This window comes from Drosophila eugracilis, unplaced genomic scaffold, assembly GCF_018153835.1.
Source record: "Drosophila eugracilis isolate 14026-0451.02 unplaced genomic scaffold, ASM1815383v1 contig_423, whole genome shotgun sequence".
NCBI lineage: Eukaryota > Metazoa > Arthropoda > Insecta > Diptera > Drosophilidae > Drosophila > Drosophila eugracilis.
Genome location: NW_024573287.1, coordinates 863928 through 881219, shown reverse-complemented (window position 1 = coordinate 881219; position 17292 = coordinate 863928). Strand labels below are relative to the sequence as shown.

At 38.4% G+C, this 17292-nt stretch overlaps 1 protein-coding gene across 1 annotated transcript in view; it reads right to left on the bottom strand.

Annotated features, from left to right (window-relative positions):
- LOC108105187 overlaps positions 1 to 17292 on the bottom strand; it is a 40020-nt gene that overhangs the window by 8255 nt on the left and 14473 nt on the right. Inside the window, exon 3 of the mRNA XM_017211637.2 lies at positions 499 to 710. Within this exon, the coding sequence (XP_017067126.2) occupies positions 499 to 710 (212 nt within the window). The remainder of the gene's footprint in view (positions 1 to 498; positions 711 to 17292) is intronic.

The window sequence follows — 17292 nt, the reverse complement described above, 5'->3', positions numbered from 1 at the left end:
AAAGGTGGGATTATGGATGTTACATTTTGTGAAAGAGGTAACTATGTTACCCTTTTTATAAATTTATATTTAAAAAAATCTATCTTCTTTCCCTTTTTATGTGTGGATGTGTGGTAATTAAGAAAATAAAAATTCAAATTTTACAAAGTGTATTTAGAGCTTCGCTTTACGGTAGCCTGTGTTATATTTCCCCTGATGGCTTATGCAATCTGTATATATTGTTTTTTAATGAGCCGCAAGTCAATCGCAAGCGCGACTAATTGGCCACGCCCAACAACTCTTAACGGATCCGTCTCCGGATGGACTGGCATAATTACAACGGGCAGTGGGGCAAATAAGCCGGCAAATGTCGTTATGAAAACGAATCCAGCCGGGGTCGTGGCAATCAGCCATTATGGATATAATTTACACGCACTGCAGTAACATGTGCGCGTTATGGGGAAACGGAGTTAAGGGGAATTATCCATATCCACGGCGAAGTCTGGGCACTGTACTTACCTCGACATTGAGACCACTTGTCATGGCAAAGACCTTCATAGCCGGATTCTCCTTGGGCGTATAGCGATAAAACTCACGCTTGCCCTTATACCATTTTACCGAATATAGAGTATCGTTTTCCATATCGTAATTACACGTGAACAGCGCATTGCTGCCACGTTTCACCGCCTGTGGTATCATTACCGACACATCCTTGAGTGCCACAATAAAATCTGCAAATAAATGAGTTTGGGGGTAAGTGAAATATGCATGAGTCTGGCGGGGTTCGTAAATATTAAGTGTGTTTTAAAAATATACTATTAAAAGTATAATTAGCTTTGCTTAAAAGCACTTAAAAGTGCGGTAGTATGTGGACTTATTTTAGGATGGTAAATAAAACTTAGCTTTTCATTTTACCATACCATTTCGCTATTTTTTTTTCTATTTTTTCTTCCCCAGAAATGACAACCAGAAAGGTGAGTGGAAAATTGACCTTTCCCCTTACGGATTCCGATTCGATGCTAACTACTATGCCAACTCTTCCTTTGAAAAGCGAGTGGCCAGCTGACCCAACCGCTGCCCTCCGTTCGATGTTTCGAATGACAACGCAAAATGTTGCAAGCAAAGTAGAATTCCACACAACCACCGATTTCTCAACTTTCTCCCCTTTTTTCTCGTTCCTGTCATTTGGCCACTCTGATAAAGTAATTTGGTAAGAAAAAAGTGACTCAAAGTTATAAAATATTAAATTTGTAGTATAGAAAATTTTGGTCAAACATATATACCAAGCTAGCATAAACTTAATATTTTTGTGGTAAAAGTGTTTGCGGAATTACAATTATTTCGTTAACATAACCTCGTATGTGAAAAAGTTTATAATTCTATAAATATAACATCATAAAAAGAATTTACTTAAAAGTCACCTAGAATAAGCTGTTCGCAACATTAATTAAAAACTTTTTGCAGTGCATGTTGTTTTTTGTTTGGCTGCCTCCGGTTTGTTTTTTTCTGGTTGTACCGGTGCACAATGCTTTTGTTTCCCATATTGACCCATATAACGAGCGAGCACTTTGTTGTGCCCTCCGAACTCCTACCTCCGACCTCCGAAGTCGGACCCGCAGTTGATGTGGCTGCATTTATCGAATGGCGCACAAAATTGTCCTTCAGCTGCACATTGTTGTTTAGCACTGACCACCGCCCGATTCCTAGATTGCCCAGATACCCGGATACCAGAATGCCCGGATAGGCAACACTCAATCCCCGCCCCAAAGAACCACAGCAAGAACAACAACTTTCCCTGCCATTTTATTTTGTTATAAAAAACTTTTACAATCTACGTTTGCTAAGTATTTTAACTGCTTTTCCTGGTTAGATGTGTGTGTGGGTCCCTACCTTTCGCAGTGATATATGTACGTGTGGCTATGCAATATAAACCAATGAAAATTGCAGGGGCAACTCTTCGTATCATTCACTTTCCTTCCCTTTACCATTGGGCAGGAGAAAGTTCTGTCTCCCTGCTTTGGGTGTTTATCTGTCAGTTTATGTTTACAAATGTCCACTTTTAATGGTTCACCATTTAACTGGAGGGACGCCAGCCTGAACCCCAACAGAACTCAACAAAAGTTGAGTATCCTGAGAGAAAGTGTAGACTACTGGGATGCTACTGCTTGACATGCTTTATCATACGTATTGTTGTGTTCCTTTATGTGGCCTTTCATACTTCTGCATTGGATTCGTCTCATTTTGATTTCTTTTATGTGGTTGTATTTTTGTTATGACTTCTATAAGCCATTTCTAATGACTACTTGTCTGCTATCTGCTGGCCATCATTAGTTTCAAGTCATGCTTGAACTATCTTTAATTGCTTATTCTCCAAAACAATACAAATACAAATTTCCCAAATTAAATCAAACTTTTGTTATTTTATAATTCTAGCTCTAATTATTGTTTAGTTTTTTAATGTTTCTTTTGTAGTCGATGCACAAATATTTACAATAATTAATCCACCTGTTTTTTAGGTTTTAAAATACAGCACATTAATTTGGCAACATAAATTGCAAAGCCCTAGTGGATCTCTAAATAAGTAGTTTTAGCTTGGCTGGCTTACTGCAGCTTATTGCAAAAAATGTTTACAAATTTATGTTCCGGTTTAAGCTGGCGTTTTTATTGATTTTGCACTCGGTTGAGCCGTTGACCGCAGCTCCAATGAATATAATTTGCAATAAAACTTTGCAGACGAAATGCATTTAATTTGGGCACATTAAGTTATATTAAAAGCTGATCAAAAGTTAAGCAGCAAAACAAAGTGCCAGACAACACAGACAAAACAAACAAATGGAAGAGGGACGGTGCCGAAATAAGGTCTTCTCTAAGTTGCCTTGTAAGTGCTTCTCACACTTAAGTGAAGACCTCAAAAATGTATTATTCTACATATATATATATTTATAGTATATATAGCAGACTCAAAGCAGACTCTAGACCGAGACGCGACCACAAAACTCGGCCAGGAAAAAAGGAGAAGCTCAACGGGAAAACGGCAACCGATGACGACGATGGGTATTGTAACTGACATGGCTGTCAACACTGTAGCCATTGCCAGGACCTCGACCATCACCCGAAATCCTCGTCCTGTCCCATCCATCCGTCTCCCCACTTTGCAGTCATTTCAACTTTGGAATTTCAATAAGAGCCTCGGTGAGTGAAAATGCCGCAGGTGGTAGGCACACAGAGTGCCGGGTCGATGGGAAAACCAAGTTGCCGGCTGGCATAAAGAAAGGCAAATAAACCAGAAAAGTAAATACATAAATTAAAAGTGTAAAGGCGAAAAATGTTTAATTCGCGAATGGATGCGTTGGGATGTACTCAAATGGAATGGATTGGCTGAAGGACTGAGGCAACAAGGTGGCGCAATGTTCCCCTTAATACAGTCACGCCAATAAAATATGAGCTTTGGTCTAAGGTGCCAGAAATGAAGGGCTTTTGTAAAACGGTTTGAAATCATTTATTTTACGGTTAGTGAAGTAATGATTTCTTTTGCTTACGAATTCAATAAAATATATAGTAATACTCCTTATTTAAAGTAATTGTTCTGAAAGGTTAAATACTTCTACTTTTCGACTCACAGCAACGTTGGAAGTAAATTAGAGAACATTTTTTTAAAATTTCAGCCTGATTGAACTTCATCCACTAAATCTTTTGCACCCACCACCACTTGCCAAAGTCAAGTCGCAAAAGTAATGCGTTTTTATACTTTTTTTAAGCCAAATCTAACTGGCCATTTTTCTAGCCAGCTCCAAAACCATTTTCAGTCCCTTCTTTTCCCTACACTTTTCTCGTTCTGTGTTTTTCCAGGCTTTTGGTTTATTTTTCAAACAATTTTTTATCATCAGCTGTCAATAGTTCGGGCAGCTGACCCACCGAAAGGAGCAACCAAAACGAAAAATAAGCTAGAAGGAGATCAGGCGGGTAAGGGCTTGGGTGGAGAAAAGAATAAAAATCATTACATAAAAAATGTTTTATGTTTTGCTATTGCAACTTTGACCAGAGCAACAACTGCAGCGAAAAGGGTGAAATTATTTTTTTTTGCTGGGCTACATGCTCCCTGGCTTTGGAAATAGTCCAAACTTGCACGTATAAATACATTTTTGATGCCGACTTTGTTGCTCTTGTTGTTTGTGCAGCTTCATTGCTTGCCATAAAAACTAAAAAATCGCCAAATAGAAATAAACGCATTTTTATATGTATCTGTATTTATGAACCCCATAAATATGTCAAATAAATTACGAAACAGTCAAAATATTGTGCCATGTTTGTGTTGCCAATGTGTTTGTGTTTATGTGCGAAGTCATATATGACTATTGGGCCACATTTTCGAATATTTTTTTGGTAGGTATAAATCTGCTGCTGTATTGACTAAACTTTATTTTCGGCTTTAACTCGGTTTGAAGAGTGTGCTCTTGTTCCAAATTGTAAATAGGAATGTAGTAAGAAAGGAATTGTATATTTTACAAGTTATTATAACTTTTACTTTCAAAAATATTTATTTTAATGAGAATTTGTATTTCTAATCAGATACAAGAGCGCCATGGTGTATAAATTTAACATTTATATTTCATTTATTTCATATTAGCTTCCGTTCAGTTGAACCCACTCACAAAATGGGCGTTGCTTGTTCAGCATTTGATAATTTGATACTCCAATTCGAAAAACCCGAACACAAAAACCTCTATCTCTAAAATTGTCCGCTAATTTGGGTTTTCTCTTTTGTTGGCTTTCTGTTTTGGTTTTGGGTTGTGTTTTGTTTTGTTTTGTTTTTAGAGTGTCATAAAATTTTGCGGCCAACGTTTTGGCCCCAATGACAAAAACAAAATCGGAAAGAGTGCGAACAAAGCTCAGCCCGCAGACAATTTCATTAGGGGAGAAGTTAAAAAAAATTACTCACATTATGAGATACTCAATGGCAGCAAAAAAGGGGCCAAAAGCCTAGAAATGAGGGTGACCGAAGGCAGTAAAAAGCGAAAACCAAATGCAGAGTTTCGCAGTTTTCGGCATTTACCAAAATGTTTGTCACTGCAATGCCTGCTACTCTCATATGAGTGTGTGCCTGTGTGTATAAGCAAAGGACACATTGTCCTGTTTGTTGTTGTGTTCTTTTTTTTTGTGTGTTTTATTTTTACTAGGGGAAATGGCTGGGCGGAGGGTCATTTGGGCGCTCTATGCGCTGGGGCTATTAAATAAACATGCAAATTATTGCGCAATTTTTGATTACGATTTTTCAACACGAGGATGGCATCGCCACCACTACCAACAACAACAACAGCATCGCCTCTCTCCTGCATATTTGTATATGTAAATCGAGCCACCACACCCGAAAGCAGCCTGCACCACAATACGCCCCGTGGATTCACCCTGCAATCTTTGCATGCATTCAACACTCAACGCCTATTTTGCATACAAATTTGATTATTATTGTATTGAATTGGAGCCGCGACAATGGCGACAGACTCCCACTGTTGTGTGTGTTTTGTTTGGTTTTTCGCCACTCTGGTTTGCCGATTTTCGTTTTTTTTCGGGAATTATGTTAAATGAAAATCTGTGCTATTTTTAGCATGACACTTGTTCGTTGGCATTGTGCATCACTTTAAATTGAATATATCAAAAAGCTTCTGAAAATGCGGAATTAAATATTTTACTCAAGATTTTGGCATAAGTAATAAAAAGAATTAAAAAAGCCATTCATTATGATATTTCAAAAATATTTTTGTACTAGGCTTATGGAAATTGAAAATATTATTTTAAAGAGCAGTTTTATTTTTGTGTTTTAATGTGTTTAAATTGTTTATGACCGCCTGAATTAATTGCTTGTTTATGGCATTATAAAAATGTAACAGAGATATATTTTATAATTTCTCTCTAATATCTGTTCAAAAATATATTCATAAAAATATATTTTTAATAATTTTTCCACAATAAATGTCCGGCATGTATTTCTTGTTACCTCAACCATTTGTCATGTCATTTTCAGTAATCCCAAGGTGGGCGGAAGAGGCGTGGCATTTGGTTTTCACAAAGGCTGGTCAGGATACAGTTTCGGAGAGCACGCTGGGCTTGGCATTCATTGAAGTTTTGCATGAGTGTCTGTAGAGTGTGTATTCACAGGCGACCGTCAAAGCGTCGCCAAAGGAATCGTCGCACATGAACCAACAAAGCCCTCAGTTCTGTCCCCGCCCCCGCCCTCTTGAACTGCCCCGCCCATCAAACAGCGCTTCTTCAGTCAAAAAGAACTTTCAGTAAAAACTAATTTCCATTGATATGCAATGAGTTGGGGGACGAGAAGCGGGCTGACCAGAATGGCACCGATATGGGAGGCTTATGCTATGGATTCTCAAACGTTTGAGTTCAGTTTTTCGTTGTCCTGTCTTTGGATTCTAGGAAACCCGTAGGATTCTATGACTATTTCTATTTTAAGCACATAAATTCGATGTTTTCAATATGCTCATAGCATAATTCCTTTGTATGATGATAGTTTTTAACCATTTCTATTATATTTGACAAGAATTAGCTGATACCTTCACGTATCAATAGATTTGCAGGACTTCCCGGAAGATCATTGGTCTCATAAAAAAATGGTATTGTTCATTCCCTCCCTTGAGTTTACCCACGTGTGGGAATTCCAGAACAGCGGATGACAAGTGTGCAATGTGCCAAATATAAACATAAATGGTTTGCAGTGCTCCCGAGAATCTGTGGGACAACTGGCGAGTGTGAGTGGGGAGTGTCAACTACCTGGTCGACAACAGTTGCTGAAAACCCGCATGCAAAATGCATAGATACAAATATACTTTTTGTTTTTCGTCAGCAATCTTGCCTGGCCAGCTGCAACTGCAGTTGATGGATCGATTTGTTTGGCCCCCTGAACCAGCTCCCAATTCCATCTAGACCCATTCGTCTCGTCGATTGTTGCATAAATTAAAATTCGTATTTCTTGTAAATATTTGCTGCGAAAAACGATTTCCCCCATATGTGCATAGAGAGTTTGAATTCCGAGTGGTTCTTCATGAATGCTTCAGCGATTCAAAATGTTTGTAAATGTAGTACATGAGCAACGTATTTTAGAGAGATTAGAATATTATTTGGGTTAGCTAGGGATGGGAGAATGTGGAAAAAATTACACAAATAAGAGAAATTATCATTAGCCTCGTGACTAACTCCCTTATTTAAGAGCCTAAACAAACCAGTTTTGTCTTTAAAGTCATATATTCATTTATATATTTCACATTTTTTTGTTAATACTTCCTGTGATTTTAATATGAATGGGATACCTTAACTCATGTCAAATTATTAAGAGAAAAAAAAAATATATATCAAACGCAATATACAAGTTCCCGATTGACTGTCTATCGGTTGCTGGGCCCTTATCATTTTGTGTTTTTCACTTTTTCCCGACCAGTAAAGTTTTTGTTCACTATCGGAGTAATTTCTTTTGCTATCCGAGAGTTTTCGACAATGACGGTAACTATATGCGATATATATATATACAATATTCGTTTCTGCTCGTGTATAGGTGGCGTGGCTATGTTATTTCGCCAGACATCGGGCCGTCAAACAAACCAATTTTCACTGCTTTTCCAATAACGTGTCCTATGGCCCGCCCCCCAACCACTCCTCGATCTGCTGTTAAATGTAAACTGCAAATTGTTGGTTTCCATTTTTTTTTGCTTTTAACTGACAGGACGAGGTGGGTTGGGGTATGGTATGGTTTTTCAGGCGAACGGAATCGTTGGGTTTTTGGTAACAGCTGCGCTGTTAAAAATCGAAATGAAGTCTGACTCTTTGGCCAGACTCCGAGCGTTCTTAATTAAGGCATTCTGATAGAGAACTCCATGGCCGACAATGGACAATAAAGGATTTCAACTTTTTGCTGCCGCCCCGTTCACCTTATTGTTTCCCCTGTTGTACTTTTTATTTTTTTATTTCTTTTCTGTTAATGGACAGTTTTACCATTTGCGTATCGCCTAACCAAAGAAAAAAAGAGAAGATAAAGAAAAAGCAGGAACCACGAAGGTAAATATCGGGCTACCAGTAGAGAGTCCCAAAATATCAATTTATCTTTAGTCCAGAGCTCAGGAGAATTGTGCATGCTTTGCATGAGAAGTGGACGTGGCTCCTGGGGCACGTAATGTTGCAATTTCTCAGTGAGTTCAGGAAAACCAAGGGAAAACCAGACCGGAAAACCTGCTGCCGTCGAGTGCCTTGTTTATGCAATGACGACGCATAAGTAGCAAGTTGATTTCGGTTCGGGGGCCCCCATGCATTTCGCTATGGAAAAACTGTCTGAAACAAAATAAATTACAAAACAATGTTGCTGGGCAGCCACGCCCACCCAATGCCAAGTTCCCAGTTCCGTGTGCAGTTTCCGTTGCTGCCTGCCATTTTCCAGCACCTTAGCATCATCGTTGCTACTTGACATGCTGGCATCTTCGGATCTGTGGGCACTATAATCTAAGGAAATTTATGTGAAAGTCAGGCAAAGGGAAAGTGAATGGGAATTGAAAAACCGAAGGTCTCGGCATTCCGTACATTTTGTTTATGCCACTCAAATGGAGCTTTTGGGATTATTGATTGGTCTGGAGGTCGGTCCGATTACTTGACAGCAGCAGTTGAAAAATGGTGAAGATGGGCTGCAGACATGAGACAATTGGAATGAGTACTCTGACGGCTATAGTATATCAAAAAGTAAAATACCAATAAGTCACAATACTTACAATATTTGAAAAAAGTTAAAAGCAATCTCGTTCTATTTAACGTATTAAATATTTAGTAAGTCCTTTAAAAATAAAAAATCTTTGAAACATCTGAAAATATTATAAATCAATACCCTTTCTGGTTTATAACAAATCCACTTTTATAAAGACAGCAAAAACAGTTCTAGGTCATGTCAAACTTGCCTTCTTCAAGGCTTGTTCAAACATTTACAGCAGCAACCACAAAAACTTGAATATTCTTGTTCTTAGCATTTTAATTGATTGTAGCGATTTGATTTATAACAAGCTTGGCCTCCCTGCGCTATATGTAAATAAATTTGTTGATTTATTGGCCAGCCAGGGTTATTTTCTAATTGTGTAAATGTTTTCGGTTTTGTTTGACTTGGATCATCGATTGGCCATATATCATACGACCCCGGGGCTAAGTTGACAATTTTCGCATTGATCAAAAGCCCAAATTGTAAATTTCAAAGAAATTGTCCGCAAATTAGCTGTCAAATGCAAAACAGTACAGAATTACACCTTTTGTAGATGAGGAAGAGCTCTGATCCACATTACGTATACGACCCGTTGTACCCCAAAATCACATGTTAGTTGAAATTGGCCACAATGCCTTTGGTGTTGCAGCTCACTTTCAGTTTACCAAGACCTTTTGACACGAGTCCCAGTTATTGCCCAATGCTTGTATCTGGCATTTTGGACTGGTGTCTGTATTTGGCTTGGGTTTTGGCTTTCGGTCTGCTTTTGTATTAATTGCTGTGACATATTTAAGTTGAGATTTTATTGTTCTCCGTCCCTTGGCATGGGTTTTCCTTCTTTCCTTCTTTGTTTGCGTGGCTGAGTGTGTGTCTCTGTGTGCTGCCTCGGCCAAATTGATTGAAATTACTACTTAAGTCAAGCTACAAGTCTCCCCAAAGGAAAGCCAACTGGCAACGGCAGCTTTTGTGATGAAGACAGCGCAGAAAAGGCACAGTGGGTTAAAAATGGATTTAACTACAGTGATTAGCCTAAGGGATACTATACTTACTATAAATAAATTCTGATTTAAAATAATATTCTTAGAAAACATATTTGGATTTCAAGAAAAGAAATGTGGGATCAAAAAAAATGTTAACGTTTTTGTCTTATAATTAACTATATTCTGTCCCACTGTGCGATTTCTAGGTGGGGTTCGAGCTCATAGCTTTAGAGGACAGGCAGAACATTTCATTTGAAATCCACAAGGCGAAAGCCAGCTAGGATTTGTAATGAAGATATACAGACACGTTCTGAGATACAAACACGCAAGGGGGAATGGGATACAATCGCACACATGTCCGGCTCAAATCACTTAGTTTCACATTACAAAGCCATCCTGACGAAGACGGCGAACTCCTTTCTGCTTGTGCGATTCTTCGCTTGATACTCATCGAACATATAAATTAATGAATTCGATGCTTATCAATAGACAAGCAACAACATCACTAAGTCGGTCCTTTCCCCTATTAGTTAGTTGGTTAGCCCGGCCTGTTTTATTTGCTTTATTTACTGGCCCCCTCCGATTATGTTCGAGTGACTGAGATTTCCAGTGTCTTGTCCAACTTTAAGTCAACGCGAAGAACAAGGCAAGACCTCGACATTTTGGTTTTCCACACATTTGTCTTGTTCGCATTTATTATGGCACATTCAGTTGATAAAAGACTTTGGCTTCTTCAATCATCCCATTGTTGTTTTGGCTTATCCCTTGGGGTTTTTCCCTTCCCATCTTCTCAACCATTTTTTCCCGTCGAGGATTTGTAATTCGGTTTTGATAAGGGCTAGAATTCGTTGCTTTAACTGATTCGTCTAGCGGTTATCTATTGTCTACGAGTGGCACAGCTTTTGAACTGACTCTTTATTTTCGCATTAGGAACATTTCTTCAGTGTATCTTATTGGGTTCATTAATAATCCTGGGAACAGAAGAAAAATTAAAGATTTTGATACGTAATGGGACAATCGATAAATTTAAACATTCCTTTATGGAGAAAAACTAAAATTTACTTAACTGTAATGAACTTTTAATTTATTGCTTTCATAGGAATTTAGTATTTCATTGCATTTCATTCATATTTAATTTATTGCACATTGCAAATTAGTTCTCTTTTACCGAGTGGTTGGACATCTCCAGTTGAGAGTTCCAATGAAAGCTGTTGCAAAGTAGCCTAATTAGAAATGAATGTTTATGTTCGCCCCAACAAAATGTAGCCTCCACCTGCTTCATTCACCTCATGAACTTCAATTTGCAAACCAGAAAAGGGCAATAACGATGGCTAAGCGAAGTCTGCCAGCCCAATGGCACATTCATAGTGATTTTAAAATGCAGTTATGCAAGAATCTGATGCAATCGCCTGCAAAATCGGAATTGAGGAAGACCAGTGTCGTTGCCAGTCGCTTTCTAGAATGGGAACTGAAGCTGGTCAAGGCATATCCTGAGTCTTGGCAGCTGAATGGAGCCAATCAAGATGGACTCCTTTGAGCTGGGGGGAAATCCAAATCGGATTCCCATCAAAATGCAATAAGTGGCCTATGGATTGGCCATATTCGATCCCTAATGGTCGCCCCAGAAGAAAAAGGGCGAAGAAGGTTGAAGACATTGAGGCAATATAGGCTATGAACAGCTTTAAAGGAAGATAATTGATAGAAATACTGTTGCAAACCAGAATCTGATAAGAAGATTCTGAGAAATAAACTACCATATCAGAGATTTCTCTAAGGTTCTGTAAATTTGCTTAATTATGTTTATGCCTGCTTCTTATAGATTCGGTTAAGATTACTTTCTAACCTAATAATTAAGCAACCTAATTTCTTCCTGTGCACTCACATTATTAGTTCGTTGCCCCAAGAACTTTGTCGCTGATTGATTTTCCACCCTGCCCAAACAGAAAACCCAACATTGCCAAGGAAAACTTTCTTCGAACTGCCATAATTTCTTAATCTACATCAACTGTTGACAGTTTTATTAAAAAAATTTTCTCATCTGACATGCCAAATGTGAACAAATGAACAGGAAACGGAAGCTGTACGACAAAAGCAACTCAAAGTGGAGCAGCCGCGGAACAAAAAAAATATATGAAATAAAAAAAAAAGAGAGCTCCCAAGAAAGAAACCCGAAAACAACTCAAAAGATGTGTAAATTTGTTCGCCAGAGACAGGACGAAGGGCATGTGCCAAATGTCATTTGGATTTGTGGTGGCTAGTAGCGAAAAACATCGAAAAGTATCGAAAAGTATCCACAAGCCCCAAGGAAAAATGTCTCGAAGTGAATTCAACAGCCGTGGCTGCTGTATCGAAAGTAGAAATGAGAAAAGTTTTCGGCTCCGCAGACCGATGGCATTTATTTTATATTTGTAGCAACTTTTCCAGGGGGTTGAAATTTAGTTTAGTAATCAAAGCAAGAATTTGTCGATGGGGTGGCCCTCGAAATCGCCCCCAAAAATTTGTTTGTTTTCGTGCAAAGGCATAAAGAACATCATAAGGGAAGCTGGGAAAAAACAACAACCGAAACTAATGTAATGGAAATTTCGAAATTATTGAAAATAAATGAAAGCAAATAAATATTCCGTGGGCATTTTATGGCTCAGGGGGCACCGGCATCTCAGGAAGGCGATGGAGCAAGGCGTTGGCTGTTTTTATCATCTTTGTTATCTTGGGAAAATAAAGGTTTTACCGGCCTAAGGTTACTCAGCTGGATTAAAACTTTGTTTGTTGTATTTTTGGCCTAAACAATATTTTATTCTCAAAACTTGAATGCCTTTCTGTATTATGCTTTCAAAATAACATTAAAATATTGATTTGAACTATTTTTGTTTAAAATAAACTCATTTAATATTTTTCAAACTCTCTGGAAAGTGTATTTTAATTATCGCCTTCGTTTCCTGATCTCGGCTAATTTTTCGTTTCATGTCCTGCTTAATGGCGTGTAAGAGCACAAATTGCCTAGATTAGTGCCTAAATTAAAAGTGAAATTGAAATAAATTAAAAATTTGCCTCCACACACATTTGTTGCCAGCAAAGAAGCTCCAAGAAGACAAAAGCGTTTTAAGGGCCACTTAGACTACTTTTTACTCATAGGCGTTAAGGAATATTCTTGCTGGAATTTATGAGGCTTTCTGGGGTGTCTTATTTTGCTTTGTTTATCTTTTCTTAGGCTGGCATAGGAATATACAATTAAGAAGAAAATGGAGTGGGAAAAGTGTTTATTATTTGCTGGCAAAATCAATTAGCTTAAAATTAAGAGCATTTTATGGGACTAAGCATTACAAATAAGTGATTTATTTACACTTATACTTTACATTGTTGAGACTTTATTCTGACGAAAAGTACCTACACTTAATCAATAGGTTTAAGCTCTTAGAAAAATGAAAGTGCGATTTGTTTCAAAGATTTCTTGTCTGCTAAGCCACTTTATTTTGATTCATTAAAACAAAGTGGAAAATAGCTGCACCAAGATTAAGTTATATAAAAATATGAATGCATACTTTCAAATTGAGTGTTGAAAACTCTCTTGTATTAGAAAGAAACACAAAAATATATCAGCAAGTTAAGTGCAAAATTCAACTTCCGGTTCCTGTCGCGATGATAAATGTTTATGTTATGACATGTTTTAAATTTTCAGGTGCATTAGTGTAAAGTGCTTTTTCCTCGCCGAAAAAGATGCCAAAGAATGGTGGTGAAAAATGTCTGTGAATTGTGTGCCAGGCGAGACGAAGAGCTAAAATGCTCTTAACACCTTCAATCTTTTTTCCCATTTTTATTTTCACCTTTTTTTCCTTTATGTGGTAGCTGTGCTGGTGTGTGTGTGTGGAGTTAACCACCTGGCATCGGATATTAAAATGGAAAGCTCATAGAGTAGAGAAGTTATGTCCATAATTAATTCAAACCAACTAGCCGTGAGACTAAAAAATTTTGGTTTCGATTTTAAATAGTTGTTTTTGCCAGAAACTTTTATTTTACAAATTTTTGTATGATGCGTTTGTTGAACATTTTTAATGATTTAACAAGTAGTAAAGTTATAAAAAATTAAATTATATTTGCAAAAATATCAAATTTTTTACATCACTTCCGCTGCTCAAAACGCAAGCGACACTTTTGTCGCCGTTTCGTGTATCCTGCAGGTGTACAATTTATTTTCAAGTATGAGTGCGTGTGTTAAAATTTAGCACAACATTCTTCCAGATGCACCTGCTTTAGTTTCAGCCAGAGCAGCACACTCAACTCCTGCCGCCATTTTACGCATTAAGGCTCTTTTGCGATGGCGCAAAATGCAATTTATACATTTCCGTTAAGCAAGCGAAATTCCAACAATATTTTTTCGCCCTCTACTCCGCCGAGCGCCGACATGTTTTTGCTTTTAGCGGAATGCCATACGGAAGCGACAACAATGTGGTGAATGCTAGCACACATCCAACTCTCTCGAAAACACACACTCACACCTCGTTCCTTCTCCCCCAATTTCCCCGATCTCTTGTAGTTCTTTGTTAGGGAATTTAAACTAATTAAAATGCTTTCTAAGGGCATCCGGAAATTTCATAAACTAAGCAAAGCACAGAGAAGCAAATCGGATTGTGTTATTTATGGCATAGGGTCGCGACTTTTCCTCGTTTGCATTCGAAAGCGCCAAGCGCCAGCGTCGCACTTAGAAGTCAAGGAAAAATATTTAATTTTCCAAATCAATAAACACGCTGATTGCATTGCCTGACAATTGGCATCAGAGTGAGAGTGGGAGGCAATAAATCTGGGCATGTGTAAGCGATGCCTCGGTATTTATTTGCCGGATATTCCGACTGCCCCGCAGCTTTGTCTCCCCAGTTATTGGTGGTCAAAACGAAGGAGCCGAAACAACAAGACAAACTGTCAACTTGCAGGTTTGGCAGAGTGGGTGGCAGTGATTTTTCCCCTGCCCTTGGGCACCAAAAAATAATTGAATTCCCCAAATGCCAAAGCGGAATTTTAATTTGCGCTCGACACTTCCTAGTTGGCCTCAAGCCCTGAAGAAAGTTCGAAGAATTGTTGCCACTGATTGCTGATCAGTATGCAAAATGTGTGCGTGCCAAAATCAGCGCAAAAAACGCTGCGTGGCTGGGTGGCAGAGCAAAAAAATCAAAAACGAAAGGGGGGTCAGACATTGTCACACGTACTTTCATCGCTCTCCTAGAATTGATGTCTTAGAAAATTAGCAAACGCCTTTCTGCCAAAGTGCCGCATCTCGTGACTTGGCATTCCCAATACTCAACACCTTTTTTTAAGCGTTTTCCTTTCCAATTTCCATTCCTCTCGTTACCAATCACTCTTTTTTTCCAAGTCCTTACTGCCAAAGCCTGATTGTATGCAATTTCTTATTTGTTAATAAGAAATTCGTATGAACGAGTCATTATGTTTTATTTGTTTTTCTACAAATGTAATTAGATATTTGGCAATAAGTTAGCTCATTCTCTTACTGTAGTCTCCTGAAATACTTTCAAAAATATAATTACCAATCCTTTTTTTGCCAGTGTCTGTTGGCCAAGCCGACCACCATTTTGGTTTAAAATAGTGCTTCCTTTTGTATATATATGCTTCTCTTTTCGCCGACAGTATCGTGGCATTTATAAACGCATACATATGCATGAGATCATAAAGATTGTGACAGTGCCCGTGTGTGTGTGAGCTTTGTGAGTGCAATGCATTTGTCATAAATGTAAAAAAAAGCCAAAGACTCTCTTTAATGGCATACAAGTGTGTTTGTCTTTCTCACTCTCGCTCTCGCTGCATGTACACCCATTCCACTCCCACACTCTAGCTCTCTCGCTTCCTCACACACTTTGGGAGTCTCTCGTCAACGGCATAATGAATGCATCCGGCATGCATTGAAAACTTGACTCATATTTCATACCCAAAAAAGGAAGAGAATAAAAATCTACGGGTACATTGACCATCTTGTTGAGGCTTCATTGTTGTTGTTGCTTGCCTGGTTTTTGTCAACAAATTTGTTGCAACTTTATGTACACTGCATATATATGTGAAATTTTAAGCCAGTTTTTCACATCGTTTTGATGATTTTCCATAATCTTTTAGACAATGCCCACCCTCTTGTGTGAATACTACGTATTAAATTGTATTTTGAGGCCATTTTTTCACTCGAATTGTGCAATTAAATACAATTTTTTTAATGAAACACTTTTAAGTGCAGCTTAACTCGGGTATGACGTACGTAGGCCACTTTGAAGTTGATACACATTATGGGATTACAAAACAGAGCTGGCATATTAATTTACAATTTGGATGTAAAAGCTGATTTAATTCCCACTAATATAATGTGCGACGCAATCGTTATGAATTTCCATAGCAAACTGTTTTCGGATGACTTTCGCTCTCAATAGTTTAAAATAAAATATATTGTTAGTTTAATAACCAGTATGAAAGGAAGCGCTTTATTCTTTGTAAACCGCTTTAGCCATCAGATTAGGTAAATATTTTTATTTTACCTTCTGCTGGTCGACGGGCTGACAAACTGGCTGACATCAACCGCACTCTTCACGCAATTGTCGGATGCTGACAAAAGGCACGTCAGTCGCCTGCCTGCATTGCAGCCAAGTTGGAATGTCAGAACAGTAAACGGCAAATGTCTGCTAGACAAAGACGACTCAGCACCAGAGCCCCTCAACCTTTGGCCCTCCATCTCGTCGTGGCCCTCATCATCTACATCTCCTTCCATTCTAGACCCTTAAAACCTGCATCCACCTGCTGTCTTGCCGAAATAGCAAAGACAAAAAAAATCCAAAGTGCAAGTTCATGTGATATGCAAAGTGGAGTGTATGAGGGAGTTTCGGTGCGGGCTGATATGCATGTGAGGGTGCACAGAAAGAAAATTCTCTTAGCATTTCATATTTAATTTTAGTTTAGTTCTAGCAACTAGTTTTCAAGGAGTCTTTATCGAAAATCTTATAGTCCCCACAGATTTATAAATATATAAATAATAATTTTATTAATAAAAAGATGGCATTTCTTAGCAACTATTTCTCCGAGTGGAACTGAGATGCTAAACAGAAGCTCTGGCAGCGAGAGGCTGATAAAGCTCAGGCACACCAGGGCGTATGTGTGATATGTGGTATATGATCATGATGATTATACTGATGATGATGATGATGCCGTTAAAGAATGCTAACTGACTTTTGTGCATTTTGGAAAATTGAAAATGTATCTCTAGTCCACCGCTGTTGTTCCTCCTGCCTTCCATTGTGATTGAAGCTGCCCGCAGAGCACAAACTTTTTCCAGGCAGACCTATATTGAGGGATATAGCCAATTTTGGCCTTTGTTCTGATGTGGAGAATGCGAGGAGGGACTCTCAACATGTTGCATGTTTTTCGCATGCGCTAGGCCAAAGTTGAATGGAATAGTTTTCCTTTTTCTTTCTTTTGGGGCTCGAGGGGGTCGATGAGTTTTCCACTTAATCCCCACATACGATGCAGGATGCATTGTTTATTGTTTGGCCCTCAATGGGATGGTCACGGCAAGCACTTTCCCTTCGACAGCCCCTTTTGTATGTGCGTTTA